Source organism: Ylistrum balloti, unplaced genomic scaffold, assembly GCF_031769215.1.
Source record: "Ylistrum balloti isolate Yb309-2 unplaced genomic scaffold, AGI_CSIRO_Ybal_v1 Utg371816, whole genome shotgun sequence".
Lineage (NCBI taxonomy): Eukaryota > Metazoa > Mollusca > Bivalvia > Pectinida > Pectinidae > Ylistrum > Ylistrum balloti.
In genome coordinates, this window is record NW_026782903.1 from 304,184 (window position 1) to 331,285 (window position 27,102).

The following is a 27,102-nucleotide window of genomic DNA, read 5'->3' on the forward strand; positions in this document are numbered from 1 at the left end:
TTAAACAGTTATTAATGAACGGCATCATATCAAGCAATTAGTCACCAAGAAACATTTAAGAAATAAAGTGTTTAAAAATGTCAGTATAGCAACTATCAAAAGCATCTCATTATCATTAATTTATAAACTATACTAATCTGTCCTTCATTTCAAACATTGGACAAATTCATTTCTGTAAAAATGAATTTTTGAAACACGTCTTCATTTACATAACTTTCTCTAGTAATAAACATATACATTTAAATAAATCTAATTCAGATTTACCTAAACTCATCTCATAGATGGATAGTTCCATCTCTTACAAAGCATTCCGTTCATAATGAATATACCTAGAAATTCTTTCGTAATTACTATGCATCATAATTATAATTAAATTTACATGAATGTCAATATGTACATAATCAATTTTTGATATAGTTCCCTTTCACAATAACTAATTATGAGTAAGTTTCCTTGATCTAAAATAACCAAACTATTAGGAAACAACTTGTACTTCAAATACAGAGGACCAGACTACATCCTTAAGAAGAACTAAAACTTGTTTTAATGGTTGACATGTTTCCACGTACTACCCAATATTACCAAATCTACCGGACCGGACGTTGGATCTTGTTTTAATGGTTGACGTGTTTCCACGTACTACCCAATATTACCAAATCTACCGGACCGGACGTTGGATCTTGTTTTAATGGTTGACGTGTTTCCACGTACTACCCAATATTACCAAATCTACCGGACCGGACGTTGGATCTTGTTTTAATGGTTGACATGTTTCCACGTACTACCCAATATTACCAAATCTACCGGACCGGACATTGGATCTTGTTTTAATGGTTGACATGTTTCCACGTACTACCCAATATTACCAAATCTACCGGACCGGACGTTGGATCTTGTTTTAATGGTTGACGTGTTTCCACGTACTACCCAATATTACCAAATCTACCGGACCGGACGTTGGATCTTGTTTTAATGGTTGACGTGTTTCCACGTACTACCCAATATTACCAAATCTACCGGACCGGACGTTGGATCTTGTTTTAATGGTTGACATGTTTCCACGTACTACCCAATATTACCAAATCTACCGGACCGGACATTGGATCTTGTTTTAATGGTTGACGTGTTTCCACGTACTACCCAATATTACCAAATCTACCGGACCGGACGTTGGATCTTGTTTTAATGGTTGACGTGTTTCCACGTACTACCCAATATTACCAAATCTACCGGACCGGACGTTGGATCTTGTTTTAATGGTTGACATGTTTCCACGTACTACCCAATATTACCAAATCTACCGGACCGGACATTGGATCTTGTTTTAATGGTTGACGTGTTTCCACGTACTACCCAATATTACCAAATCTACCGGACCGGACGTTGGATCTTGTTTTAATGGTTGACATGTTTCCACGTACTACCCAATATTACCAAATCTACCGGACCGGATGTTGGATCTTGTTTTAATGGTTGACATGTTTCCACGTACTACCCAATATTACCAAATCTACCAGACCGGACGTTGGATCTTGTTTTAATGGTTGACGTGTTTCCACGTACTACCCAATATTACCAAATCTACCGGACCGGACGTTGGATCTTGTTTTAATGGTTGACGTGTTTCCACGTACTACCCAATATTACCAAATCTACCGGACCGGACGTTGGATCTTGTTTTAATGGTTGACGTGTTTCCACGTACTACCCAATATTACCAAATCTACCGGACCGGACGTTGGATCTTGTTTTAATGGTTGACGTGTTTCCACATACTACCCAATATTACCAAATCTACCGGACTAGAAGTTGGATCTTGTTTTATCTTATACATGTTATTATGTTTGCTTCAACTAAATGTGTATTCCTTTAACATAAGGCTGATTTGATTAAGTCATTTGACAGATCTACAATAGAACACCCACAATTCCCAGAATCACAAACATCCTTGTTATAGTGTGTACTATATAATTAATTATTTTCCCTCATTCATTTTGCTATACTTTTACAAACACCACATAACTTCAGTGGTATTAAAGTGATATGAAAATATATACATACAAAAGATGGACAAAGCTATATGTATTGTGTTTTGATCTTGCTTATTATGAAATATTATTTCGCCCTCCTGTTTTTGAAAAAAAAATGCACGGATCTAGTTGATCTTATAAAATTAGCACTTCAAGCAAACATTTAAAATTAAAAAAAAAAAAAAACAAAATTTTATTTTGAATTTCTAAAGTAATTCTGGTCTTTATATGATTTTCAAGGCTGTAAAGAAATTCAATATTAAGCTTGAAATTTCTAGTCTAAATCAACTTTTCAAACAGACTGTCTGAAACTGTCAACAGTTTAACAATCCATAAATCACATAGCGTCAGTTCTTTTTGACAATGTCAGATGTACCCCTAAGACAGAATATTAATGATGTAATTTCACTGGGGACACAATGTACATCACCTACAGTTGGAATAGAAATATCTATAATGTGGTCAATTTTACAAACTGGAAGGACATTGTAATATCTTCCTTTTTAACAGTGTTTTTATTCACTCTGAAATACAGATACACACAATAAAGTGTTGAGTTTGTAGTCATGTTGGAAATCACTTGTGCCTAGTCATATATTCAATCTACACTTTATTTATTGTTGTTTATTTTCCAAGGTCTTTTTTCTGGATAACATAAAAAATACAGACAAATTCATGAAATATAAGGAAATTTCAACTCAACATTTAAAGTGTTTTACAGAATACAAGCCTCATTCAAATCTCTTAAAATTGAAGAAAAAAAGGAAATCTTACCTTTGGTCAAGATTGTTTCTGGATCTTAAAATCTGAAAGTGTGTCAATTCATGTACTCAAATAAAATTAATATTCATTTTTCCTGGTTGTTTTGGTTAAAATATTTATCTCGCTGATCAATTCTTCTAAATAAATATCACAACCACAAATCAAACAATAAAAATTCTACAGTGTAGAAATTAAAATAAAAACCACTTCTTGTCTTTAAGGCAACCCTACTTAACCACATTATGTATTTCTTATGTCACTAAGAGCTCCAGGTATTCACAAATGCCAAAGTGATGGTCATACAACTTGCACTGATTTTCTGCTCTTCAGCACATTTTTGTCTCCATCTGTAGTGACTTTTGTGCATTCCTCCACTTTCTCTGTCATCTTTCCCATCAGTGTTTAGTCAGTATGTTAGGATGAAAGAAAACTTTTCTGCAATGTTGCTGTGATTATGGTTCACATTATCTTAGCTTATCCCAGAAGATTTGGTCCAAATCTCCAGTGTTCAGTTAAATAGCTCCAAAACCAGGTAGTTTCTCATGTACACCATTTAGAACAATTGGGTTTGTGCTGCAATATAAAAAGATAATGTAAATATTGATACATACCACACAACATAAAAACAATAAGATCTTCTGGTGAGGCAATATACCGTGTAGCAAAAGGATATCTTGTTGATCCCTATCACTGAAAGCTTTAAAACTATAGCTTAAACACTTACACTAAATGCAATCTCATTGCAAACAAAACACCACTCAAACATTAAAATTAAGATGAGTATAGTTAATTAGAAAGTCCAGCCTCTTTGTTGATTTTGTCTTTAAACTGTATGAATAGATACTTACTTTTTCAGTTCTTCTAAAATTTCACCACTCATCTTTAACAGGTCACTATTTCTTTGGATATCTTCTTTTAGATCTTCAAAACCACTTTTCAAACTGTAATAAAAAACTAATCTCAATAAAAACTCAAATCTACTTTATTTCCAGGAGCAATTATAGCCATTAGTGATAAATCATGATTTCTACAAACAAAAGTATTAAAAATTCTTACAGATCAATTACTACAAATATACAATATCAGTTAATTTACAGTAGCAAACAGTCACTTATATGATAATCGTGATTGTTTTTAACAAAGGTATTTCAAATATAATTCCAACGACAAGTGGAGTGTTTTGATATTGACAGATTTAAATACTTCAGACATGACAGAAGTAGTAGAGGTAGCAGAAGGTTAAAAGAATATTTCCCTTCCTTCTCTAATCAAATTCTCAATCCAATCCAGAAATTGGTAGTAATTCCTACTATACACACCTGATATTAGCCTCTTCCAGAAGATTTCTACGCATGTCTCTAGTAGTATCAGAACGAGTCTTGTATTTGGATCCGCGGCTACAGAGTGGATCAGGCCTTGTACTTTCCAACACTTCCATACAAATCTGACCTAACTCCTCTACGACCTGAAACAGTATACAGGTACACCTATCAAGGGCAGAAGCAGACACGCTTAAAAACATCAAAATAAGATTGTACTCATTCAGCTTACATGGAACTAGAATGTAAGAACAATATAACTTCTAAAGATATTTTCTTGATTCAACTCAAATTTACAGACTTCATTTTCCAAATCTTTGCTGTTCTATATAACAGGCAGTTTAGAAAAGGTATTACTATGTATAATTCAGTATTTTCAAGGTTTGACTATATTAAATCTAAAACAATTCCAACCTCTGTAAGATGCTTCTCAAATTCTATCCTTTTTTTCTCTAGAGATGCCAAGGTCTGGTCTAATGAATCATTTTCCTCCCTAGTTTTCACTGCTTTGCTAAAAAGAATAAATTTTCAATGTAAATAAAACACTATTCTGAAAAACCTTAAAACCAATTGCAAGAAAAAGGAAATTTCCATTTTGACAATCTTCTTTATTCCCTGTTACATCCATATATAGAGTATAGATTTATAGATCATTTGCAGTTTTTTCTTGTTTAAACAATATTTTATTTTCAGATTTTCATTTACAACATACACAAATTATAAAATTGAAAATGGATCTGGCAACAAGATTATGAATCTTATATTAAGCCATCTCCAATATAAAACAGTTACAATAGTACAATTTACATTAAACACATTGAAAGAGATTTTTTTTTTAACGTAACATTCCCTGATGAACACTGACCGTTAATATGTAAACCATAAGGAGATAACATAAGTTGGTAAGATAGGAGAAAGGAAGAGGTAAAGAGAGCACAAAGAAACTCCATCCAGCACCTAGAATCTACCCAACTTTACGATGTACCTTTGCACCTTTTTAAATATAATGATATTATCATCTTGAGACAGGTTTGGGTCACCATGAATGAGTAATTCTAGTGATAAATTGAAATTTAATGTATCTAGGGTATTTTCTCTAGCTCGATTATAGCGTACACACTGCATCAGATAATGATAAGGAGTTTCAACCTGCCCACATACACACAGATCTGTATCTGAAACATGCTTATTATAGAGATGATAATTGAGAGAACTACATCCAAGACGAAGACGAGTGTGCAGTACCTGAGCCCAGCGTTCACCAACAAAGTAGTATAGAGGTTTAATAATTTGTTTATCGAGGTGTTTTTTGAAAGTGTTCAAAGTTGGAGAGTTTCTTATATTATCTGGTATGCCATTCCATTCCCTAATAGCAGTAGGTAAAAAAGAGTTCACATAGATATTTGTCCTACTTGCTGGCAGATGCATATTTGAATTTGTCCTTAAATTATAATTTTGGGCATTTCCTATAATACGAGGAAGCAAATTTTGTAAGTATAATGGTGCAGCACCATGAAATATTTTGTATGAAGTTAACATTGCAGTTTTTTCTGATATTATTGTCCATGTGATGGTGATGAACAAACTTTCTGCTCAACGTTCAGGTAAAGTTAAAGAAAATGGAAAAACTAGAAATATGTTAAATTATTAAACATGTGCCAAGTTCCATAACAAAAGGCCCAATGGGACTGCAGTGCTCACCTGGTATATATAGTATACCAGCCAAATATGCCTCTCAGCCTTTTAGTTCATGAGAAGAAGTCATTTAAATGTTTTAACAAATTTGACCCCTGTGACCTTGAACAATGGTCAAGGTCATTTCTTTTCCCAAAGGTCGTTGGTTTCATCCTCTGAACATAACAGCCTGATATCATGCCTCTAGGCCTATTAGTTCCTGAAAAGAACTTGTTTAAAGGTTTTAACACATTTGACCCCTGTGACCTTGATTATTAGTCAAGGTAATTTCTTTTCCCAAACGTAGTCGGGGGTCATCCTGGGAACATAACAGCCAAATATCATGCCCCTGGACCCTTTAGTTCATGGGAAGTAGTCGTTTAAATGTTTTAACAAATTTGACCTCTGCGACTGCGAATAGAAGCCATGATCACTTCTTTTTTCAAACTTTGTCAGGCTTCATCCCAGGAACATACCAGCCAAATATCAAAACATATAATCCATTTGTTATTGAGAAGAAGTTTAAAGGAAAAAGCTGACGACGGACACTGCTCCACGGATTAAGCTCACTTGGCCTTTCGAGCCAGGTGAGCTAAAAATTGGTTGCAGGATTAATGATTTTTATTCCAGATGAACTTCTATTAACTACATGTATTAACTACAAAATCTCTGGTGGAAATAATCAAGCCTCCAGCTTCACCACTAGCAATATTATGAGGAGCATGTATGTATTTACTAATTACCTATAAAATCTGTGGAACATATCATACTGCCTCTGTCCACGGCTATCACATGTCTCTATCAGGGTCTTAGCCTTGATACAAGCCTCTTCTAACTGGTTCCTGTAACAAATGCAAACATGCTAAGCTGAGACTAGTAAGCTAAATTAAAGGAGTATGTTACCTTATCATGAGATGCACCTCAACAACAAAAAGAGTTACAAATCAGAAAAAACCTGTTTTATGAATGGTTGACCAAAAATGACGTTTACCTTGTAAATAACAATACAGTATATTATTTTTAAATCTTTAATACAAACCTTTCAAAAGCATGTACATCCTCCTCACTGCGACTCAGATACTGAGCTTGTTTGTGCTCCTTGAAGTGTCTAACAATTCTCTGCACAACTTCCACAGTCACTTCCTGTCTCTCCTTGCTGTGAATATCCATTTTGAAATATTCATTTCTTGTCACATTATTATTTACTTGTGATTTTGAAGTGAAGAAATGGAATGGTTCTTTCTATACATTATCAAAAGCAGCTAAATTCATTAATTATCCTTTAATAGCAAACCTGATAAGCTCACTATGGTTTAAAATTAACTGGTATAAAAGTTTAATGTTCACAACATGTTTAAAAAAGTCATCATTCTATTGCAGTGGTACAGTATAAAGCACCAGGGTAACTTAATCATGTATAAAGAAACAATAATATTGAATGAGTAATGGAGACCAAATGACAACATGATTGAAACATCTGATTGAATAAATTATTTATTTTTTATTAAGGATTATGATATGAATTTACAGTAGTTTGACAATATCATGAAGTTTCCTAGTAAATGTTGCACACTTTCCATGAATGCAAAACGAAAACAGAATCTGAATATGCAAGTAAACTTTAATATTATAGCACTTCATCCAAATATATTTAGAAATGAAACAACTATATTATAGAATTAATTATAAGGTCTTTTCACTAAATGACCTCTCAATGCACCCCTTCCCTCTTGATCTAGATGGACCCATACATAAGATGGCTTCAGATTGGCAATACTGTGTTGAATGATTTTGTCTTTAAATATTCATAGAGCAGACCACAATCCTAAAAGTCAATTAAATTTTTACCTAATCAGACTAATCAGAGACTCAACCATGTCAAAACCTCTCTCGACCTCATGTCTCATGACTATACACAGCTTACAGCCACAAAGTTCTAGAAAATCTTACCATCGATCCTGTTCATCTTTACAGCCTATACCATTGTCCCAACTCTTTTCTAGATCCTTACTTGTGATCTTCTCCTGATAACTTGATAAAAATTTCTTGATCCTCTTGAGATCACATTTAATCTAGAATAAATCAATGAAATTTAGTTTCCTGTTTCTCATGATATTTCAAATGGCAGTGATTGTTGCCTTCTACTAGGTTAAATGATGGTAGATCTGAATTAGACGTTAAATGATAATATCCATTGTTAACATAAACCAGGATTTAATATCAATAGTGCATTTCTAAGATAATAGCATACATTATTTTCTAGTCTTAAGGTATAGCGGCAACTGCAACCTTGCCAACTGATATAGAGTTGTTTCTAACCAAACTTATTAGCATCTAAAGACTGGAATAAATCAGATACTGATATCTTTTAACATTTCTTAATCAAGCTTATTATCACAGTATACCAGCTTCCAAGTAGGCTATTAATCACTTTCTTGTTGTTGACTTTCTTAAAAATTAGCTATTGAGGTATATGTATAACAGCCACTGACCAGATAAGCTTACCTTAATTTCATCTTGACATTGCTAACTATCCTTGATTTAGGTTATCTATATCATCAAATGGATGAACATAAGAACATTAGGATTAATATTTCAATCTTGTATCTACCTCATCTGCTGTAGCCTGCAATTCCTTGGTTCTTGTTTCTGTTTTCTCCTCCAGGTCTGCAAGCTTTAAGGGATCTACAGTGTGTACAGCCTTCAGCATTTTGATCTTCTGCTGAGATTCCTGTATGAAGTTTTTCAGCATGGTAAGGACAGATGCACAATGCTCTCGTAGTCTATTGTCATAACTCAACAAATGGGAACATTCGTGTTTCAGCTCATGTCTGAAACAAATACAATAACCAGGTAATAATATATTAATGTCCTATTGTTTCTTACCTGAGAGAAAAAATCAAAGTTATGTATTATAAAGACTTGTGATTTGTTAATTTTAATACTTGCTGTCAACTCTTCTTTCAGGCCCCAATGTTTTTTAATTTGGATTGATTCAAAACTTAAAGAAATGCAAAGCTTAAGAGTGAGAAGAAGTTCCATGACAACTTTCAAATCCTGATTGGATAAACATTGAAGGCAAACTAAATGTGTTTATAATCATGATCTAGACAATAACACACTGATCCATATTCAAGATACTGATTCTTTTTAACTCTGATCTGGATATATAGGCTTAATAAGCCTGCGTCCAGTATATCATTATTATTATTAACTTTCAAAACTAAGATTGAGAAAGATACCTGATCAAGACATATCTTCCCCTGAGATCATAACTACAAATAAAACACTCACATGTAGCTCTGAACACTAAGTCGTTCTAATTCCATTTTCATATGGTATCGTCCGATTTCCTTGCACAGTAAGAAATGTATTCCACAGCACATTTTAGCCAACTGCTGGTCATTGGCAATGTTCATGCTACTACCAAACTTTGGAAAGTCGGGACACCAGGATTTGGGAAAAGTTCTCAGATCATCAGAATGTTTTGTAAACACAAATATTGGAGTCTTTTCACAAAAAACAGACTTTGGATACTGCTTAACAGGTGTCATATTGTCGACAATGTTTTTCAAGAGATCCCCATCATGAATGAGCACCTGGTCCTGAATAGCTATGTCACTCTGCTCTGCGATACAATCCTGTAATGTGGTGATTCTAGTACGAAGTAAAAAAAATTACAGGGTCAAATAAACCTAGGCAGGAAGAAAGAATCAATCAAACTTCCAAACACACTAATTTAAATTCTTTTTGATAAAAAATGTGAAAATATATGTCTAATTAACCTTAATGAAAAAGTAGAATTTTAACTTATGCATTGCTTCAATATTTTATACATGCTGTACACTTCTAACGAAAAACCACTTTGTTGTGGCTATTTGTTATCTCATAAAACTGTAAGCTCACAATATCATGTTGCACAATGGTTGTCAAATCAGATTTTATTTAAACATCAGTAATTAGCACAGAGTACAATAGTGGTATGATGTTCATGAGATATACAATGCTTACTTGCTGTTTCCATCTATATATATCATCATATGCATCCATGTGTTTGGACTGAAGGTGTGAATAACTATCTTTGACATCAATTTGTCTACTTTTGAGAAGAAATCTCCAAAGGATAATTTATATCTGTCGTTTCGTTCCAACAAGCCAGCCAATATTGGAGTAAGGAACATCTTCAATCCTCTGGAAAAAATTTTTTTAAAACAGAATGTATTACTTATTCCTTATTCATATCAAGTGTGGACTAGACATATATATGGTATTTTTACTGATCAATTCTATTTGTGGGATGTAACCATGCTACATCTGTATTTTGTTACATGCCATTTTATTTCATAGAACAGTCAGGCAAAATTTCAAATAGAGAGAGTAATAAAACTAACCATGTTTTATAAGATGGCTAGACGTTGGATATACTGAACAGAAAAGTAGATGTATGTTGCTAATATAACCTTTTCCAGATTTCATTCACTTAAAGGCAAATTTGGAAAATCATAAATATGATTTTATGAAATAACTTCAAAATTATAATTAAAGGGACTAAATGGTTATTCATTTTATAACTGATAAAAAACATTATAACATTCAAATATCTGTTAAAAACAGTGTACCTAATGTTAATTATGATATTTTTAATTTTACACAACCATTTTATTAATGTCAACAAAATTAAAACAAAATAGAAGAGACCTAATACTTATACATATTACTGTCATTCAGAGAGTGTAAACAATGTCTTTGTGCATGCAATTTTAGATTCAGTTAAATTCAAATTCATTCATTTCGCTATGTCACATGCATAGCATGAAACATGAGGTCATGTTACAAAGTAAGAACTGAAACATGACTGGCAAATTAAGTTTTAACTAATTACATAATAATACACAGTGAGAAATCATTTCAAAATGGCAGGTTCAAATGAGGCTGCAAAAGGTTACATGATGAACTTAGCTTTTTCTGATCAAAACAGCGAGGAGTGGTAGACACAGCATCAAGTGTTGACTAGCATTACTTTGAAGATGATAATCTTTATCAATTTCTTTAAGTCAACATTAAAATTTTGTGAAGAGTCTTATTATAAGTATTAATATACTAAACCAAAATCAAACACATGGGAAAAAATAATGAAATCTTACCAATTAATCCCTTTAAACTAAATTAATTGATAAATTTTTCATTCAATATTTGTTAACAAAGCCAAAACTGAAATAAACAAAACTGTTGCTACTAATGTTATATATCATAACGAATTCATAAACTATTGTGACATATTTGATTTCAATGTGTCAAACAGCTGTTCTTGACAAACAAAAGAAAATGAAAATTAGGGTAATGAAACTTTCTGAAATATATAAAAACGAATTTGAAAATCCTTCCTTGCCAGTAGATTTTCTGGTTTTCCAGTTCCTCACAGTAAAAGTTTCCTCAGTCATCAAGATATATGATATTTAGGACATTGGCCTATAAGAAAACATTTTACCAGTAATTCAATTATGTAAAATTAGTTTTAAATGACATTGGGAAGCAGAACCTTAACTTACAGAGATAGTCGACAAGTCATAGGTAGTTCTTTACTCCACTCGATCTTTCCATTCTCAGATTGCTGAATTCCCGAGATGTACCCAGGTTCTTTGTTTTTTGTTATTTCATACCTGTAAATATGAATTGAAATCACTAAAGTTAACATGAACAAGAGCATCACAAAGCGGGACAACCTCTCACAAATGTCATTTTCACGTCTATTTTCACAGAAAATGCTTTGTTTACTTATTACATATAGTGTCCCTTAGGTAATTGGAAATAACTGTATCAAGTCTCATTAATCTTGTTGAATTTTTTTTTAATGTAGATAAATTGCATAAATGTTCAGCTGTGAACATTTTACTCATAATCTTGGCTCTCAAGATGGACCAAAAACCTGATGAAAAGAACATTTATTAGAACTCCAAATCACTAAATCAATTTAGTAGGTAGTTGTTCGAGACCGTTATACAACACTAGCATTCAGCTTCCACAGCCATGACCTTTGACCTTTGAAAATAACAAGTATGTGGTACCACGAGCCTGCTGTAAGGAATAACTGAGTGTAGTCCTTTTGTTAAATGGTTGTGTTGAATGGTTACTGACAAGCCAACATTGACATTCAATTGTAGTGACCTGGACCTCTGACATATGGCCCTCATACTTAAGCAGTACTTCGAGTCCTTTATGGGGAACAATTGGATGAAGTCTCATAGAAATTGGTTAGGTAAGCTTTCAAGATTCTTGCAGATGAAACATTTTGCATACACTGAACATTAAGCTGCTGTGACCTTCAACCTTGACCTATGATTTTGTCACTGAACTTGGATCTATGGCTTGATGTAGGTCTGAGTCTAATAATAGATTCAGTGATTGTTCTCCCAAGTTTTAAAGACACAAAGCAAACTGTAGAGAAACACAATACACACACCCTCTCTCACTAACACAATACAGCAATTATGAATCTATGTGCTACTCATGGCTAATGGATAACTATAAGCACAACATTGATACCCTGACTATAAATACATATTATTTGTGGCTGTGGTGAAATTCTACTAAAATACTGATTAATTCAACTAATGAAAAATGAGCAACTTGTCCTTTTGTTTCACAAAACACTCATCATTGATGAATTTTCTCCCTTACATGGTTACTCTGTTCTTTCGCCCTCCAAATGGACGAAATGGTAGTCGCCCAGTCCCTGCATGAAAGATTGTGACTCCCAAACTCCAAAGGTCCACAGTGGCATCAAAGATTTTCTCCTTATTTTTGTCTCGCATGACAGCACAACCATATATATCTGGATGCTGTGATTACAAAATTACATTATGGATCAAGATGCAATCTTTTGAAAAAGTATGGGATCATACATTAAGCATTTTATACTCTGGTTGATGAACAAAAATACTATAAAACAGTTATTGTATGAGGCATTAAAGTTCTCAGATAGCCAATAAAAACCTCATTTGATATTAGTTTCACTGTACAAATTCTCACATCCACTGACAAAAATGCCATTATTGTATAGTATCTTTTGAGAAATTAAGTTATAGTTCATAAGCCTGAAGTTTCACATGCCTGGTATACATGTAGAATCTTATCGCATATCTGTAAGAACATACCAAATACTCCTCTGTACCATATAAGGACACAAACTGTTCTTCCTCATACTGCAATTCCTTTGCTGCCCCAAAGTCGGTCAACTTGAATACAAATCTGTATCAAATAATCACAAATAAATCAGAAATCAAATTCTCATGAAATCGTGGCATTTAACTGCATATATATGCACATAATATGTACAATAAAAGCTATCCTTTACAGACCCATACACATATTCTGTTCCATACCATTCTGTAGAAGTTTGAATGCATTTGTGTCAGTTTCCCAAGCATTCTGTTAAAGCATTTGTGTCTATTGCTTCCCATTCAAAATTGTTTGTAAAAAGTTTGGTTGAAACTTTTCCATCGAACAAATCTTTCATACTTTTATCATATGATAACTCTATTGAAAACACTTTTTGCAACGGAGATATCAATCAATGGACATATTGGAGTTAATGGTTTCAAGTTTCTACAACAAATCTGTAACTGCATGAATGATCTGATCAACTGATGCGTTGAGCTGATATTTACTTCTAAGACCAAACAGCTGATATTTATGGATCTAATATAACTCTGTATTTTTTAAATGGAACTAGAACACTAACTGGTCAGCAAGGACCCCACTATGTGGCTAATGGACACAATTTGGGACAAAGGGAAACCTACATATGAAATCTAAGAGAGATCCATGAAGAGCTTCTCAAGAAATAACAATAACAAATTTTACTAGGCGCTATCCAAGATGGCTGCCAGTCGGCCATTTTATTTTCCTGATCAGTCCCAAAATCACAGTAACATTATCTTCCATACTCTCTTTCATAACACAGAATATTACCTTCCATCCTCTCCTTTATAACACACAATATTACCTTCCATCCTCTCCTTTATAACATACAATATTACCTCCCATCCTCTCCTTTATAACACACAATATTACCTTCCATCCTCTCCTTTATAACACACAATATTACCTTCCATCCTCTCCTTTATAACACACAATATTACCTTCCATCCTCTCCTTTATAACACACAATATTACCTTCCATCCTCTCCTTTATAACATACAATATTACCTCCCATCCTCTCCTTTATAACACACAATATTACCTCCCATCCTCTCCTTTATAACACACAATATTACCTCCCATCCTCTCCTTTATAACACACAATATTACCTCCCATCCTCTCCTTTATAACACACAATATTACCTTCCATCCTCTCCTTTATAACACACAATATTACCTTCCATCCTCTCCTTTATAACACACAATATTACCTTCCATCCTCTCTTTTATAACACAGAATATTAACTTCCATCCTCTCCTTTATAACACACATTATTACCCTCCATCCTCTCCTTTATAATATACAATATTTCCTTCCATCCTCTCCTTTATAACATACAATATTACCTTCCATCCTCTCCTTTATAACACACAATATTACCTTCCATCCTCTCCTTTATAACACACATTATTACCTTCCATCCTCTCCTTTATAACACACAATATTACCTCCCATCCTCTCCTTTATAACACACAATATTACCTTCCATCCTCTCCTTTATAACACACAATATTACCTTCCATCCTCTCCTTTATAACACACAATATTACCTTCCATCCTCTCCTTTATAACACACAATATTACCTTCCATCCTCTCCTTTATAACACACAATATTACCTTCCATCCTCTCCTTTATAACACAGAATATTACCTTCCATCCTCTCCTTTATAACACACACTATTACCTTCCATCCTCTCCTTTATAACACACACTATTTCCTTCCATCCTCTCCTTTATAACACACAGTATTACCTCCCATCCTCTCCTTTATAACATACAATATTACCTCCCATCCTCTCCTTTATAACATACAATATTACCTCCCATCCTCTCCTTTATAACACACAATATTTCCTTCCATCCTCTCCTTTATAACACACAGTATTACCTTCCATCCTCTCCTTTATAACATACAATATTACCTCCCATCCTCTCCTTTATAACATACAATATTACCTCCCATCCTCTCCTTTATAACATACAATATTACCTCCCATCCTCTCCTTTATAACATACAATATTACCTCCCATCCTCTCCTTTATAACACACAATATTACCTTCCATCCTCTCCTTTATAACACACAATATTACCTTCCATCCTCTCCTTTATAACACACAATATTACCTTCCATCCTCTCCTTTATAACACAGAATATCACCTTCCATCCTCTCTTTTATAACACACAATATTACCTTCCATCCTCTCTTTTATAACACAGAATATTACCTCCCATCCTCTCCTTTATAACACAGAATATCACCTTCCATCCTCTCTTTTATAACACACAATATTACCTTCCATCCTCTCTTTTATAACACAGAATATTACCTCCCATCCTCTCCTTTATAACATACAATATTACCTCCCATCCTCTCCTTTATAACACACAATATTTCCTTCCATCCTCTCCTTTATAACATACAATATTACCTCCCATCCTCTCCTTTATAACATACAATATTACCTTCCATCCTCTCCTTTATAACACACAATATTACCTTCCATCCTCTCCTTTATAACACACAATATTACCTTCCATCCTCTCCTTTATAACACACAATATTACCTTCCATCCTCTCCTTTAAAACACAGAATATTACCTTCCATCCTCTCCTTTATAACACAGAATATTACCTTCCATCCTCTCCTTTATAACACACAATATTACCTTCTATCCTCTCCTTTATAACACACAATATTACCTTCCATCCTCTCCTTTATAACACACAATATTACCTTCCATCCTCTCCTTTATAACACACAATATTTCCTTCCATCCTCTCCTTTATAACACAGAATATTACCTTCCATCCTCTCCTTTATAACACACAATATTACCTTCCATCCTCTCCACAGAATATTACCTTCCATCCTCTCCTTTATAACACACAATATTTCCTTCCATCCTCTCCTTTATAACACACAATATTACCTCCCATCCTCTCCTTTATAACATACAATATTACCTCCCATCCTCTCCTTTATAACATACAATATTACCTCCCATCCTCTCCTTTATAACATACAATATTACCTCCCATCCTCTCCTTTATAACATACAATATTTCCTCCCATCCTCTCCTTTATAACACACAATATTTCCTTCCATCCTCTCCTTTATAACACACAATATTACCTTCCATCCTCTCCTTTATAACACACAATATTACCTTCCATCCTCTCCTTTATAACACACAGTATTACCTTCCATCTTCTCCTTTATAACACACAATATTACCTTCCATCCTCTCCTTTATAACACACAATATTACCTCCCATCCTCTCCTTTATAACACAGAATATCACCTTCCATCCTCTCCTTTATAACACACAGTATTACCTTCCATCCTCTCCTTTATAACACACAGTATTACCTTCCATCCTCTCCTTTATAACACACAGTATTACCTTCCATCCTCTCCTTTATAACACAGAATATTCCCTGGCTTAACATCACGATGTACAATGTCTTTCTCATGAAGATATTTCATTCCCTGTGCTGAAATCACAAGATACAGATATGATGTAAATTTTAAGTACCTGTCAAACCCAAACAAACACAAACATTGATTAATCTCCTTCTCCTTTCCTGAACCGTTAAAGGGATAAAAGAACAAAGCATGTATGTGTACAGTATAATAGCAATGCTAAGTAATCACCTGTAATATCTTCTCTACATAACCTACCTGTCACATGATTTTGTACACATACCAACATGGTTTAACACCAGTAGAAACTCTGTCTCCTCTAATCCATAGGCATTTTTGGGATCGTCCAGCATACTATAGAGACTTCCACAGGTAGAAAGTTCCATCACGATTACTTTATTATCAGTTCCAGTCTGTTAGACAATAAATGTTCATCAAATTTATCATAAAACTTAGCATCTACATTATATTTTGAGTTTCCTGCCTTCTCATATAGTATCTCCCTTCATAAAAATACATGAAGATTTCTTTCTTCTCATTTTTCACTAAAAGGTTATAACAAATTCAGCAGGAAAAGACAATGGGCTATCTGATATACAGCTGTATCAGTCTTTTATGATATTTTACTTGGAATTGCCCACAAATGTGGCAGGTATATATACCAACTGCTGGTCTTATACAGTTATTCAATTTAATTAATTCACTATCACGAAAAAAAACCAAAAAAATGTTAAAACTGATACACTTTTCAAAGCAATTTTAGAAAAATATTGTTAAGTTTGTTTGTACATGACAATAATTCACATGCCTATAGGTAATAAAAGATGTGTTTTGTATACACCTAATGTGATTATCAGCATTACTTAAGTTGGTAGCATTAAACGTAAATACACCATATTTTATTTCAGTCCAGTTTGTTAAATGTATAGTATTTATTCACAGATTACTATATTAAAACACTCATATCCAGGACAGTATATTGACAAATACAAGGCACTAGAAAAGTCAAAATAAGCTCCAATAGTCTCCCTCACAACACTTGAGATTATCTATCAATTATCACTTACCTCTTGTTCCAAGTCCTGCATCTTTACAATATTCATGTGATCCATCTTTTTCATAAGGGAGTATTCTCTCATTTGCACCTCGAAGGGTCTTAGGGCAGCGGCTGAAGTAAAAACCTTCACCGCTACCTCTTCACCTGTGATCTACAAAATACAAACAGTCAAAAAAAAATTGGAAATACCCAGATTCTATAAATATCCAAGTCTACAATGAGTCATTGTCCCTCTGCAGGACACAACAGGTAGCATTCATAATAGGGGAATAACTCTTATGAAGTTATCCTTTTGAAGAGGAGAAACAGGTTCTTGAACAACTGGGAGGAGGTTAGTAATTTGTTATTGTAGATAGTTTAAAAATATTTATATATGCATTACTTGCCTCTCAAAACTTTTATATGAATTTCTGATGAAACCTTCTTAATCGAAGATCAAGGGAGGGTACTGAAACATGTAAAGTCATTACAAATTGATTGAAGGGAGATAACTTTTCTAAAATTGAGAAAAATGACGATAAATGGAATTTTTTTGCCCTACATGGGTGCAAAACTTCTCATAGCTCTGAAAATATAAAAATATTAGCAATCACCCTCACCATCACATCTCTGGGGCAAGAGTAAGATGTCAACTTTTTTTCTTATATTTTTAATATTTTTTTTAGTTAATTTTCAGTTTAATTTCATGAAACAAATGTGATTTTTATTACCTTGTTTCTGCCACGATAGACTTTACTTGTAGCACCTTGGCCCAGCATCTTTGTGATATCCCACATGTAATGCTTTGATCCTCTCAGTGTACTTCGTGCCATGATGTTAAAAGCTACTATACATATGATCTAATAAACAACACGGTGTGATGAGATGATGGCCTTCTGAAAATAAAATGTATTAGATACTCTTACCATATTGTACATTTGTCAAATAGCTAAGGCAGACGTTTCTGGAATTTTTCTGGAAAATGCCAGCATGTCTACAGAATCTTAATTCAAACTTGATGAAACATGGGGGGAAAAGCATGAACAAAAGAAAGGTTTACACAGAGACCCCTGAAAAGTACAAGGAAAATCAAATCAGGTATTCCTGCAAGGTAAGTGCTTTCCTTGTGAGCAATCCTCTTGCATAAAATTTGAAGGCAAAATGAAGTATGAACCAATGTAGGGCTGAATACATGAATCCCCAAGAATTATTGTTCATTATCTAGATAAATTCCATACTGGCAAAATATTGCACATTACAGTGACTAGATATGGCATGAGCTGATTTACATTATTTAATCCTACATACATTTGCAAATTGTACACAAATTGTTTTATATGTTGTATCTATGGTCTACACAGATTATATATGTAAATGTATTCAAATATTTAGTGAACAAATATACTTACTAATATATACAATATTGTCTGTGCTTTTATAACTTGCTATTGAAAGACCATATATTGATAGTCTTTTTGTCGGAGAAATAGTTGTTCTGCTAACTTGTCATTGTAGGTCTCCATGAAGAGTTGTTTCTTTTTGTTCAAGCGGTGGTGATCGTTGCACACAGCATTTGTCATCAGGTGTTTCTGAACATGTGAGTGCTTAGACATAAGAAAATGTGTACCTACATGTACATCTGGAACAGAAAGGAATACAAAATCAAAAGGTTTGCACTTATTACAAATTGTACGTAACAGAAAAAACCCAGTGGAGACCGATGTTGGTACAACCAGAAAGAAAATATTGTCGGCTAATACTGACTTGCTGAAGAGTTCAAACTTATCTAAATACAATGTTATGCCATGTGCTTAAACTGTTTAGTGGTTAAACATCCTGCTTAAAAGATAAACAGTAGAGGTTAAGGGTTATCAAGAGGTGGGGATCTCTTACCAGTTGCTGAAGACTATATGTATGTAACACTAGCCACTGTTACATATATATGTACCTCACCAAACTTAATTTATGCAAGAGGCCATTCATACTCTTTATGCACTTAAAGAATCGAGAGATGTCTTCCCCAAGAACACCACCAATACCAGTGAAGAATGACCCAGCCGTGGTACAAAATATCCACTCAATATTGTAACAATTGTTACAATATGAAAATGACACAGATAACATGCATGCATCATATGTATTAAAATGAACAGTACACAAATGTATACCTTAAACATTCATTCAGATATTCTGATCTGAAGCTCATCTAAAAAGTATCTGAAGTCCACAATATAATATATCGATGTCTAGTCATCTCACTATATTCATGTTCAATCATGCATGAATTTTCTGACCAACGTAGTTTCGGGTTTTCCAAACCATCTTAACGGAAGGACGCAGTTTTCCCGAGAAACTCAAAGACATGCGAATATTCAAAGTTTCCCATTTTTTTAAAAGACGATGATGCACTAGACTTGATTTGAAAATTTAGATAAAAAAACATACAAATTTGCCTAGCCTAGTCGACATATATGCTTTGGAGTAGGTCTGACTCGAGAATATCTGGTCTGACCCGTCCAATGTATTGGTATGTCACTCGGCTTTCATTCCAGTGACTGCATTTATACCTTAATTACATGTGATGTCTAATTCGAAGGTTCTTTTCATCTTCATGCATCATATAAGCCTGCATTTCTTGTATATATATATAAAACAGCTGATAAAGCAGTACACTGCTTTTAATTATGTAAAAAAAACACTGGATGAATTCACTGTACACTCATCATTGCGTGGATCTCGCTTCTCCGTTCACCCTGCATGGTATCGTTACTCTGAGCAAAAATACGATTCTTTCTGCAATAAAATAAATCATATCAGCTTTGTCCAACATTCCAAGCGAATCCATAACAATAGGGTCCTACTCATGTACTCAGCTTGTTGATTTCTATATATATATATGTCAACAGTGCTTATAAAATGCGAAATAACTCCATCATATGACCGAAACGAACCAATATGAACCTACTGAACTTCATCCAACTTTAAATGCTACCGTTAATACGGATGTCGCGTTCATATCATGATTAAAAAGGAGCAAAATCATATTTGTGTGATACGTTAAAAAAGAAAAACTCAGACTCACGTCTTATTATAGACTGCTATTCAGGTTATCACGCGCATTAATGTGGAATGGTAATGTCGGGGATTTAAAACTGAATATATATGCCATTCGGGGAAAAAAAAAACAGAAAGGAAAAACGTATAGTAATGGGAAAATGTTTCCTTAAACGAAAAAGCGACCCTAACATAGTTAAAAGTTTTTAATGATAGTTTCGACAAAATGAAAAGTGTTACTTTTTTGCTACATTGGACTACCATATAAAGCACAACATTGAGATGCTGCAAACTTGAGAAATATTTTCAATAAAATTTAGACATTATCGAGTATGTAGTATACAATGAAAAATAATAATGCACATCATCTTCGCATTTATTTCCCGACAGGCAGCTGTGTCCCTTGATTTTCAAGGTATTTGTTAGGCATGGGACAGGCTTCTCATGGAGCTGTTCGCTACTTCTCTGAACAACCAGCTGCCAACTTTCGTTTCTCCGGTTCCATATTCGAAGGCTTAGGGTGTGGAAGCTCAGTCTCTGAACAGGGAGGAGATGCATGCCTATTCACTCCATCCGTTCAATCCGGCGGGCAGAGTGCTACAGAAATTTCGGGAGAATCATTGTTCCTTACATTTGATAGCGCCCCTGTGGCCGAGGCAACATTGGTTTCCGGAGGTCTTGTTGTTTTTGGTGGAGGAGCCGTTGGCTCTCCACACCAGATTGAATCTCCTTCGTCAGCCTCGGTCTAGGACGATGCACGTTTGTCCAGAGATCCTCCACCTTTACGCATGGGGGCTATATCACAAAGCTTCGCTCAGACAGGCCTTTCTCGAGAGGTGTCAGATCGCATCGCAAGATCTATCAGGGCTTCCTCTTCTGCCGTCTACCAATCACGAAGGAAGATCTTCTTTTATTGATGTGTCGGCAGGAATGTTGATCCGTTCAAGGCATTTGAGCAGTTGATTGCGGATCTCCTCTGCTTGTTTAGGGACTGCAATCTGGCGCGTGGTTCTATAGCTGGCTATTGCCGTGTCCTTGCTTTTTACGGTAGAAAGGAGATAGGTTCGTCCTCTTTTTCTGCCTTAATTAGAGGTTTTGCTTTGGATATGCCCAGGGTTCGGCAGTTATCCTAACAGTCAAACCAGGATCTTGAGCTGGATTCCCTGACACGGGCTCCTTATGAACCTTTGGAGTCTGCCTCTTTGAAGTTTGTTTTATTTCAAGACAGCCTTCCTTGTTGCTCTGGCTTCTGGCCGTAGGAGGAGCGAAGGCCACACCTCGTCGTCGCTTCCTTCCTGCCTACGCTGGTCCAGAGGTTATTCTGCTATAACTCCTCGGACTGATACTTCCTTTTTTGGCAAAGAATCGGGTTCTAGGATTCTCGCCCAATCCCTTTAAGATTCCAAGGGGCCGAGACCAACCATTAATACAAAACTTATTTCCCTTTACACAAGCATGCTTCAGACCACATTTGGACAATATCCTTCAATTCCTGAAGAACAAGATAATTTTTTGAGAAATATATGGGTTTTCAATATTGGGCCCCGAACCTCCTGCTTCATGGGGTCAAGACCCAACGTTTATACAAAACTAATTTCTCTTCATCAAATCATGCTTCAGACCAATTTTGGACAATGTCTTGCAATTCCTGAAAAACAAGATAGATTTTAAAGACATTGCCAATTTTTCCCAATTTGGCCCCGCCCTTCAGGCCCCAGTGGGATGAGACCCACTGTTTATACAAAATAACTGATTTCCCTTCACCCAAACATGTTTCAGACCATTTTTGGACAATATCCCAATATCCTGCAATTCCTAAAGAACAAGATAGAAAGATAGATTTTCAAGGACATTGACAGATTTTTCTAAAATTTGGCCCGCCCCTCAGACCGAGGGGGATGAGACCCACCGTTTATACAAAAGAACTGATTTTCCTTCACATACACATGCTTCAGACCATTTTTTAACAATATCCTGCAATTCCTGAAGAACAAGTTAAATTTTAAAGAATTGATAGATTTTTCCCTATTTGGCCTTGCCCTTAAGCCCTCCGAGCCAGGTGAGCTAAAATCGGTTTGACAATCGAAAATTTGGAATAGGAGTTGTTGCTTCTGACATAGTAGATGTTACTTTCGCCTCCTTTCTGGTAAAGAATATAAGTTAAATACAAATTAAGGGGTTAGATTGTTGTGCTGCTTCAAGATTAACTCGTTCAAGTCTATTATAAAATCTGACCAAAGAGCAACCATACAATATGCCAATACCGCCATGATAAAAAAAAACATAAATATTATTAGCAAAGTTTTTATTCTTTTTAACAAAAAAATAATTTAACGTAAAACTGATTTTTTTCATACTTGATTGAAGAATTTTTGGAATATGTTGGAACCATCCTACTTTATCATGTAATGTCGTCAGCAATTATTATTGTTATACTTTTAAACATCTTTCGATATATGTAGATATACTTTTATAACAGGGGTTATTATTTATTTCAGTGCTACTCGGGATTCGAACCTGACATCACCGCCTTACTAGTCTTACGCTCAACCCCCAGGAAATAATTGACCCCTTAAAATTCCGGGGGATACAGCAATGCTTGTGAAAATGTAAACGAGAGTGAGGATTTGAAAATTAAGGATTGAAAAAAATTGTGTAGTTGTGAGTGGTAGAATTTTTAAATGATGGAAACAGTGTTAAAATCAACATATTGATATTTTTAAAGAAGTGTCTTAAAATCTCAAAGATGTGTTGCGTACTTGTGGATTAGCCAATCGTTCTGTCGCAATGTTTACGTCTCTAGTTCACGTGCTGATTACTTTCTCGCCGTTTTCGTCGGCTATATGTAGCTCTGTAGAAGCACGAACTGTCACCACATCAAGCAAACTGTAAGTAAAAACAAACAAAATGTTTACTTCGAGAGCAGTCTGGTATGTTTGAGCCTAGTACTGAATGGCATGTCGTAGGATGACGAATTGATGAATTTAGGCGAGTTCGTGTAGGGTAAATAGTTTTTATACAGAGCCCACAAAGAAACTGATAAACATGTACATGTATATAATTATAAAGTGGACAAACATTTAGTCATTTTCAGGACCAGTTGACCAAAGTTTGAAAATTCGAACTTTTCGTTGCTAAATATGTCAAATTGTTTAATCGATTCTTTGATACAATAGTAATTTGGCAACGGGCAAAGAACATGAACAGAACTTGGCAGGAATTCCCAACCGACGGTCGGCATATATGTATTAAAGACACTATAACACATATATGAACCGTTGGTTTGGAACTCGTGCCAAGTTCCAGTGTGAAAACCTCTCATTAAACTAGCGATTTGTAAACTGTTACGAATTTCCCACACAAACTATCACCGTGATTACCATAACATTTTTAGTATGGAATAGTCGCATTTCAAGTATAAAGGACAATAGTACAAGATTTTTCTGTTAAGATTTATTGGGTCATAATGTTTTACTATGCCAAAACAATGTTACCTGTACGAAATGTCTTCAAATGGCATACACGTGTATGTACTTGTATAGATAGGTGACCATTTACTTAATTGCTAACTTGTGATATGTAAGAACTCAACTTTACAATGTTCTTAGAATGGGTAAAGTATTACTGGTTACTGGTTGTCGAAGTCATTGTAAGCTTTCTAAACTCAAAATGAGATATATAACTTTAACTAAGTAACATCACACAATCCTGTCAGTGAAAACTTGCCGACGCCAATATAGCCACTTTAACATCATGCTAAAACCATACAAGATGTTAAAAAACCAAGGGTTTCGTTACTTTACTTCAGTATTCGATAGCCTAGGACAACCAGGACAACCTAAAGTTATTTCTTCGGGTGAACATATGCAACAGATTGAAATAGAATACGTTCTGGTATGCACATGAAACTGAAAAAACAACCAGTATTTCGATATAAGCAACAATGTTTGCGCGACATTTGAAACATTGTATTTTGCAAGACAGTGTATGCCAACTGATTAATTAATCTAAACCATACAAGTGTTTTGTCCCTCGAGGACAAGCGTGAGAAGTGAGTTACGATAATAAAAAAACGCCAAAACGAAATATTTTAAAATGTAAATAGGGAGATGAACTGACCCTTTAATTCAATACATTTTGGTAATTTTCAATAATGGATTATTTTAAAAGAACACCCATCACATATGTATAATCTGAACCGCACTGTGTTGCTATTTATAGAAGTGAAGACGTGTTATGTTAAGGAAAACCCAGGCCATCAAAGTTCTTCCAGTAATCATTATATAAATAGTATGTTATTTGGATCAGAAATGCATAATTATAGTGGTTATTGAATCACTTGTTGATTAAAATTTAAAGAGAAATATCTATCAAACATTACGAAACTCACAACTGGTTCCATGTGTATCTTCCTTATATCTTCCTTGCAACTAGTGCAATAAAAACAATAAAAAAAACATAAACAAACATCGACAGTGAAATGATCAGTGACACAACGAATTCACAATATTGTACATGTTTTGTAACCAACCGATTAAGAGCCCAGCTCTGAAGGTATATTCGCATGTCAATGTTGTTGTCATTGGGTCGTTTTTGTAACTTGATCACAGAAATTTACGCGTCACTTTTCAAACATAGAGTTATTTGTGGCATATTTGTTTTCATTTAAACGTGATATTTTCAGACAAAAACAAACAAAAATCAACATGAACGGTAACATTACGTCCCTGTCCTCAACCACTAATGACGAGATTCTTCAGAATTAAAGTATGAACAACGATATTTCCTATCCAACCTGACTTGGACAAACCGACTTTCAATCAGGAAGAACGTGTACGAATTGTTAATCATGTGTAAATAATTGCGATATTCAAGAAATAAAGTAATCCTCTAGCTTATATCTGTACTGTCCTCTTACGTAGAAAAGACGAAATTGGCTGGAAATAATGTAAATTATGATATCTGGTTATTTTCATTAATTTTTTGTATGATTAAATGTTAGGCTAACAAAACATCAGTTCATTTTTTGAGAACATGGCATTACTATAGCCTTTTTACCAGTCGCGTTACTTAACCTTTACACTGTAACAAAGTTAAACAAAATATGATATTCCCAAGACTGTTTGAAATTCTTCATTATTTCAAGGCAACGATTGGTACACCAAAACTCACCTTTTTAACGAATAACGTTAAAATACTACTATACCCGATTCCTTTCAGACAATGATTTAGCCGGAATTTATTTACGTGGTTGTCACTTAAGCAGAATTAAGTTTACACTTCAAGAACACATTGTTTTACTCTTCTTGTACTTATTAATGATCTAGTGTAAATGTTTATATCGTTTATCATCTCCGATTTTGAACTAGAATCAAGTTTTGTTTTCACGATTCTATATTGTTTTATCGTTTTCATACCAATATACCCTATTTACAAAAGATCGTCAGTGTTATAATTGAACAAAATCAAAGAGTGAGTAATTACAGAAGAGAGAGCACCAATGTTAGCATCATATACATTTAAATTAATGTTCCTCTGATTGCTGACTTATCTATAAATGATACCTTTGATTAGTAAAACAAGAACGGAGAATATATATATGTATATATGATATTGATGGTATAAGTTTATTTAAGAATCCGTTTTACAGATAAAACAAATTATCTATTTTTAATATTTCATTCAGCTGGAAATATAGCCTAATAATACATAGATTCAATCTTTAAATCGCTTTAAAACACAATTGGTTCAGCATAGTCACCAATGCGAGCACAGTTCAGCGAGTTCAGTTAAGTGAGTAACAAAGCACAAAATGGTAATCTCCTTCGTTTTGAATATCTTTAACATTGCTTGTGTATTTTACACTTATGTATATATATATATATAAATTATTTTCAGTTTGGCACCAGTCAATATTCGATAACAACCTGATCACTTATTCAAGTGTTAACAAAACACAAAATGGTATTGCGCATGTCTAAACTGCGATATAAATATGTATTCGTACATATGTATTTTATGCTATGACTAGAGATTCAGTGTAATCTGTTCCTGTAGCCTTGAGTCACATATGTGCTATGACATAGTAAGGCCTGCTGACATGCTCAGCGTATGTTGTCAGATTACATAGATCGTGACCTCGATATATCGCATATATCTTCCTGATTTGCTTCATGGAAATGAGAAAGCAAAACCATTGTAATGTTGCATTATTTTTTCATATAACAATACATTAGCAATGCTAAATATACAGTATATATATATATCAAATCGATTTCACTATTAAATGTGCTTTTTTCGAAATGAATATCGCCCATGTACTTTCTGTTTAAAGCACAACCTTGGTGATTGCCGTCTGAATATCAGGAACTATGTATCTATCTAACTAAACGCATAAATACTATTGTTAACCTAGTATTGTCCGATATATAGATTACTGTTAAATGCTGATGATTCACCGTTATGACCTTTTATGCATGTCTACCTATGATTCATACTGTACCTCGAAGAAGTGTTTTTCAGTGTCTTCATTCCTTGCGGCCGCAGTAAGTAGGTCAGTTCATAGTGAAGGGTGCACATATGTATAATTTAC

At 34.3% G+C, this 27,102-nt stretch overlaps 1 protein-coding gene across 2 annotated transcripts; it reads right to left on the reverse strand.

Moving 5' to 3' along the window:
• On the reverse strand, positions 1-27,025 carry LOC132563681 (serine/threonine-protein kinase TBK1-like). 2 transcript variants are annotated; one of them, XM_060228429.1, is made up of 20 exons: positions 27,013-27,025; positions 23,270-23,396; positions 18,866-19,095; positions 18,188-18,352; positions 17,488-17,628; positions 16,704-16,833; positions 16,401-16,491; positions 12,940-13,033; positions 12,464-12,624; positions 11,335-11,445; positions 9,797-9,976; positions 9,080-9,442; positions 8,397-8,616; positions 7,736-7,857; positions 6,825-6,941; positions 6,529-6,627; positions 4,526-4,622; positions 4,112-4,257; positions 3,641-3,733; positions 1-3,365 (listed from the first exon to the last, which is right to left on the reverse strand). In XM_060228429.1, exons 4-20 carry the CDS (start codon positions 18,287-18,289, stop codon positions 3,305-3,307), a joined length of 2,328 nt encoding a protein of 775 aa, XP_060084412.1. In that variant the 5' UTR covers positions 18,290-18,352; positions 18,866-19,095; positions 23,270-23,396; positions 27,013-27,025; the 3' UTR covers positions 1-3,304. The 2 variants fall into 2 exon arrangements, with proteins under 2 accessions (XP_060084412.1, XP_060084411.1); XM_060228428.1 differs by lacking the exons at positions 23,270-23,396; positions 27,013-27,025 and adding an exon at positions 20,024-20,297.
• Positions 27,026-27,102: the final 77 nt, after the last annotated feature.

Coding starts and splice junctions, on each gene's coding strand:
- LOC132563681 (XM_060228429.1), bottom strand. CDS start 18,289: ATGGCACGAAGTACACTGAGAGGATCAAAGCATTACATGTGGGATATC. Junction 17,629..18,187: donor TCTATCGTGGCAGAAACAAG/GTAATAAAAATC, acceptor TGTATTTTGTAG/ATCACAGGTGAAGAGGTAGC. Junction 8,617..9,079: donor CTTAGTGTTCAGAGCTACAT/GTGAGTGTTTTA, acceptor TATTTGTTTCAG/ACATGAGCTGAAACACGAAT.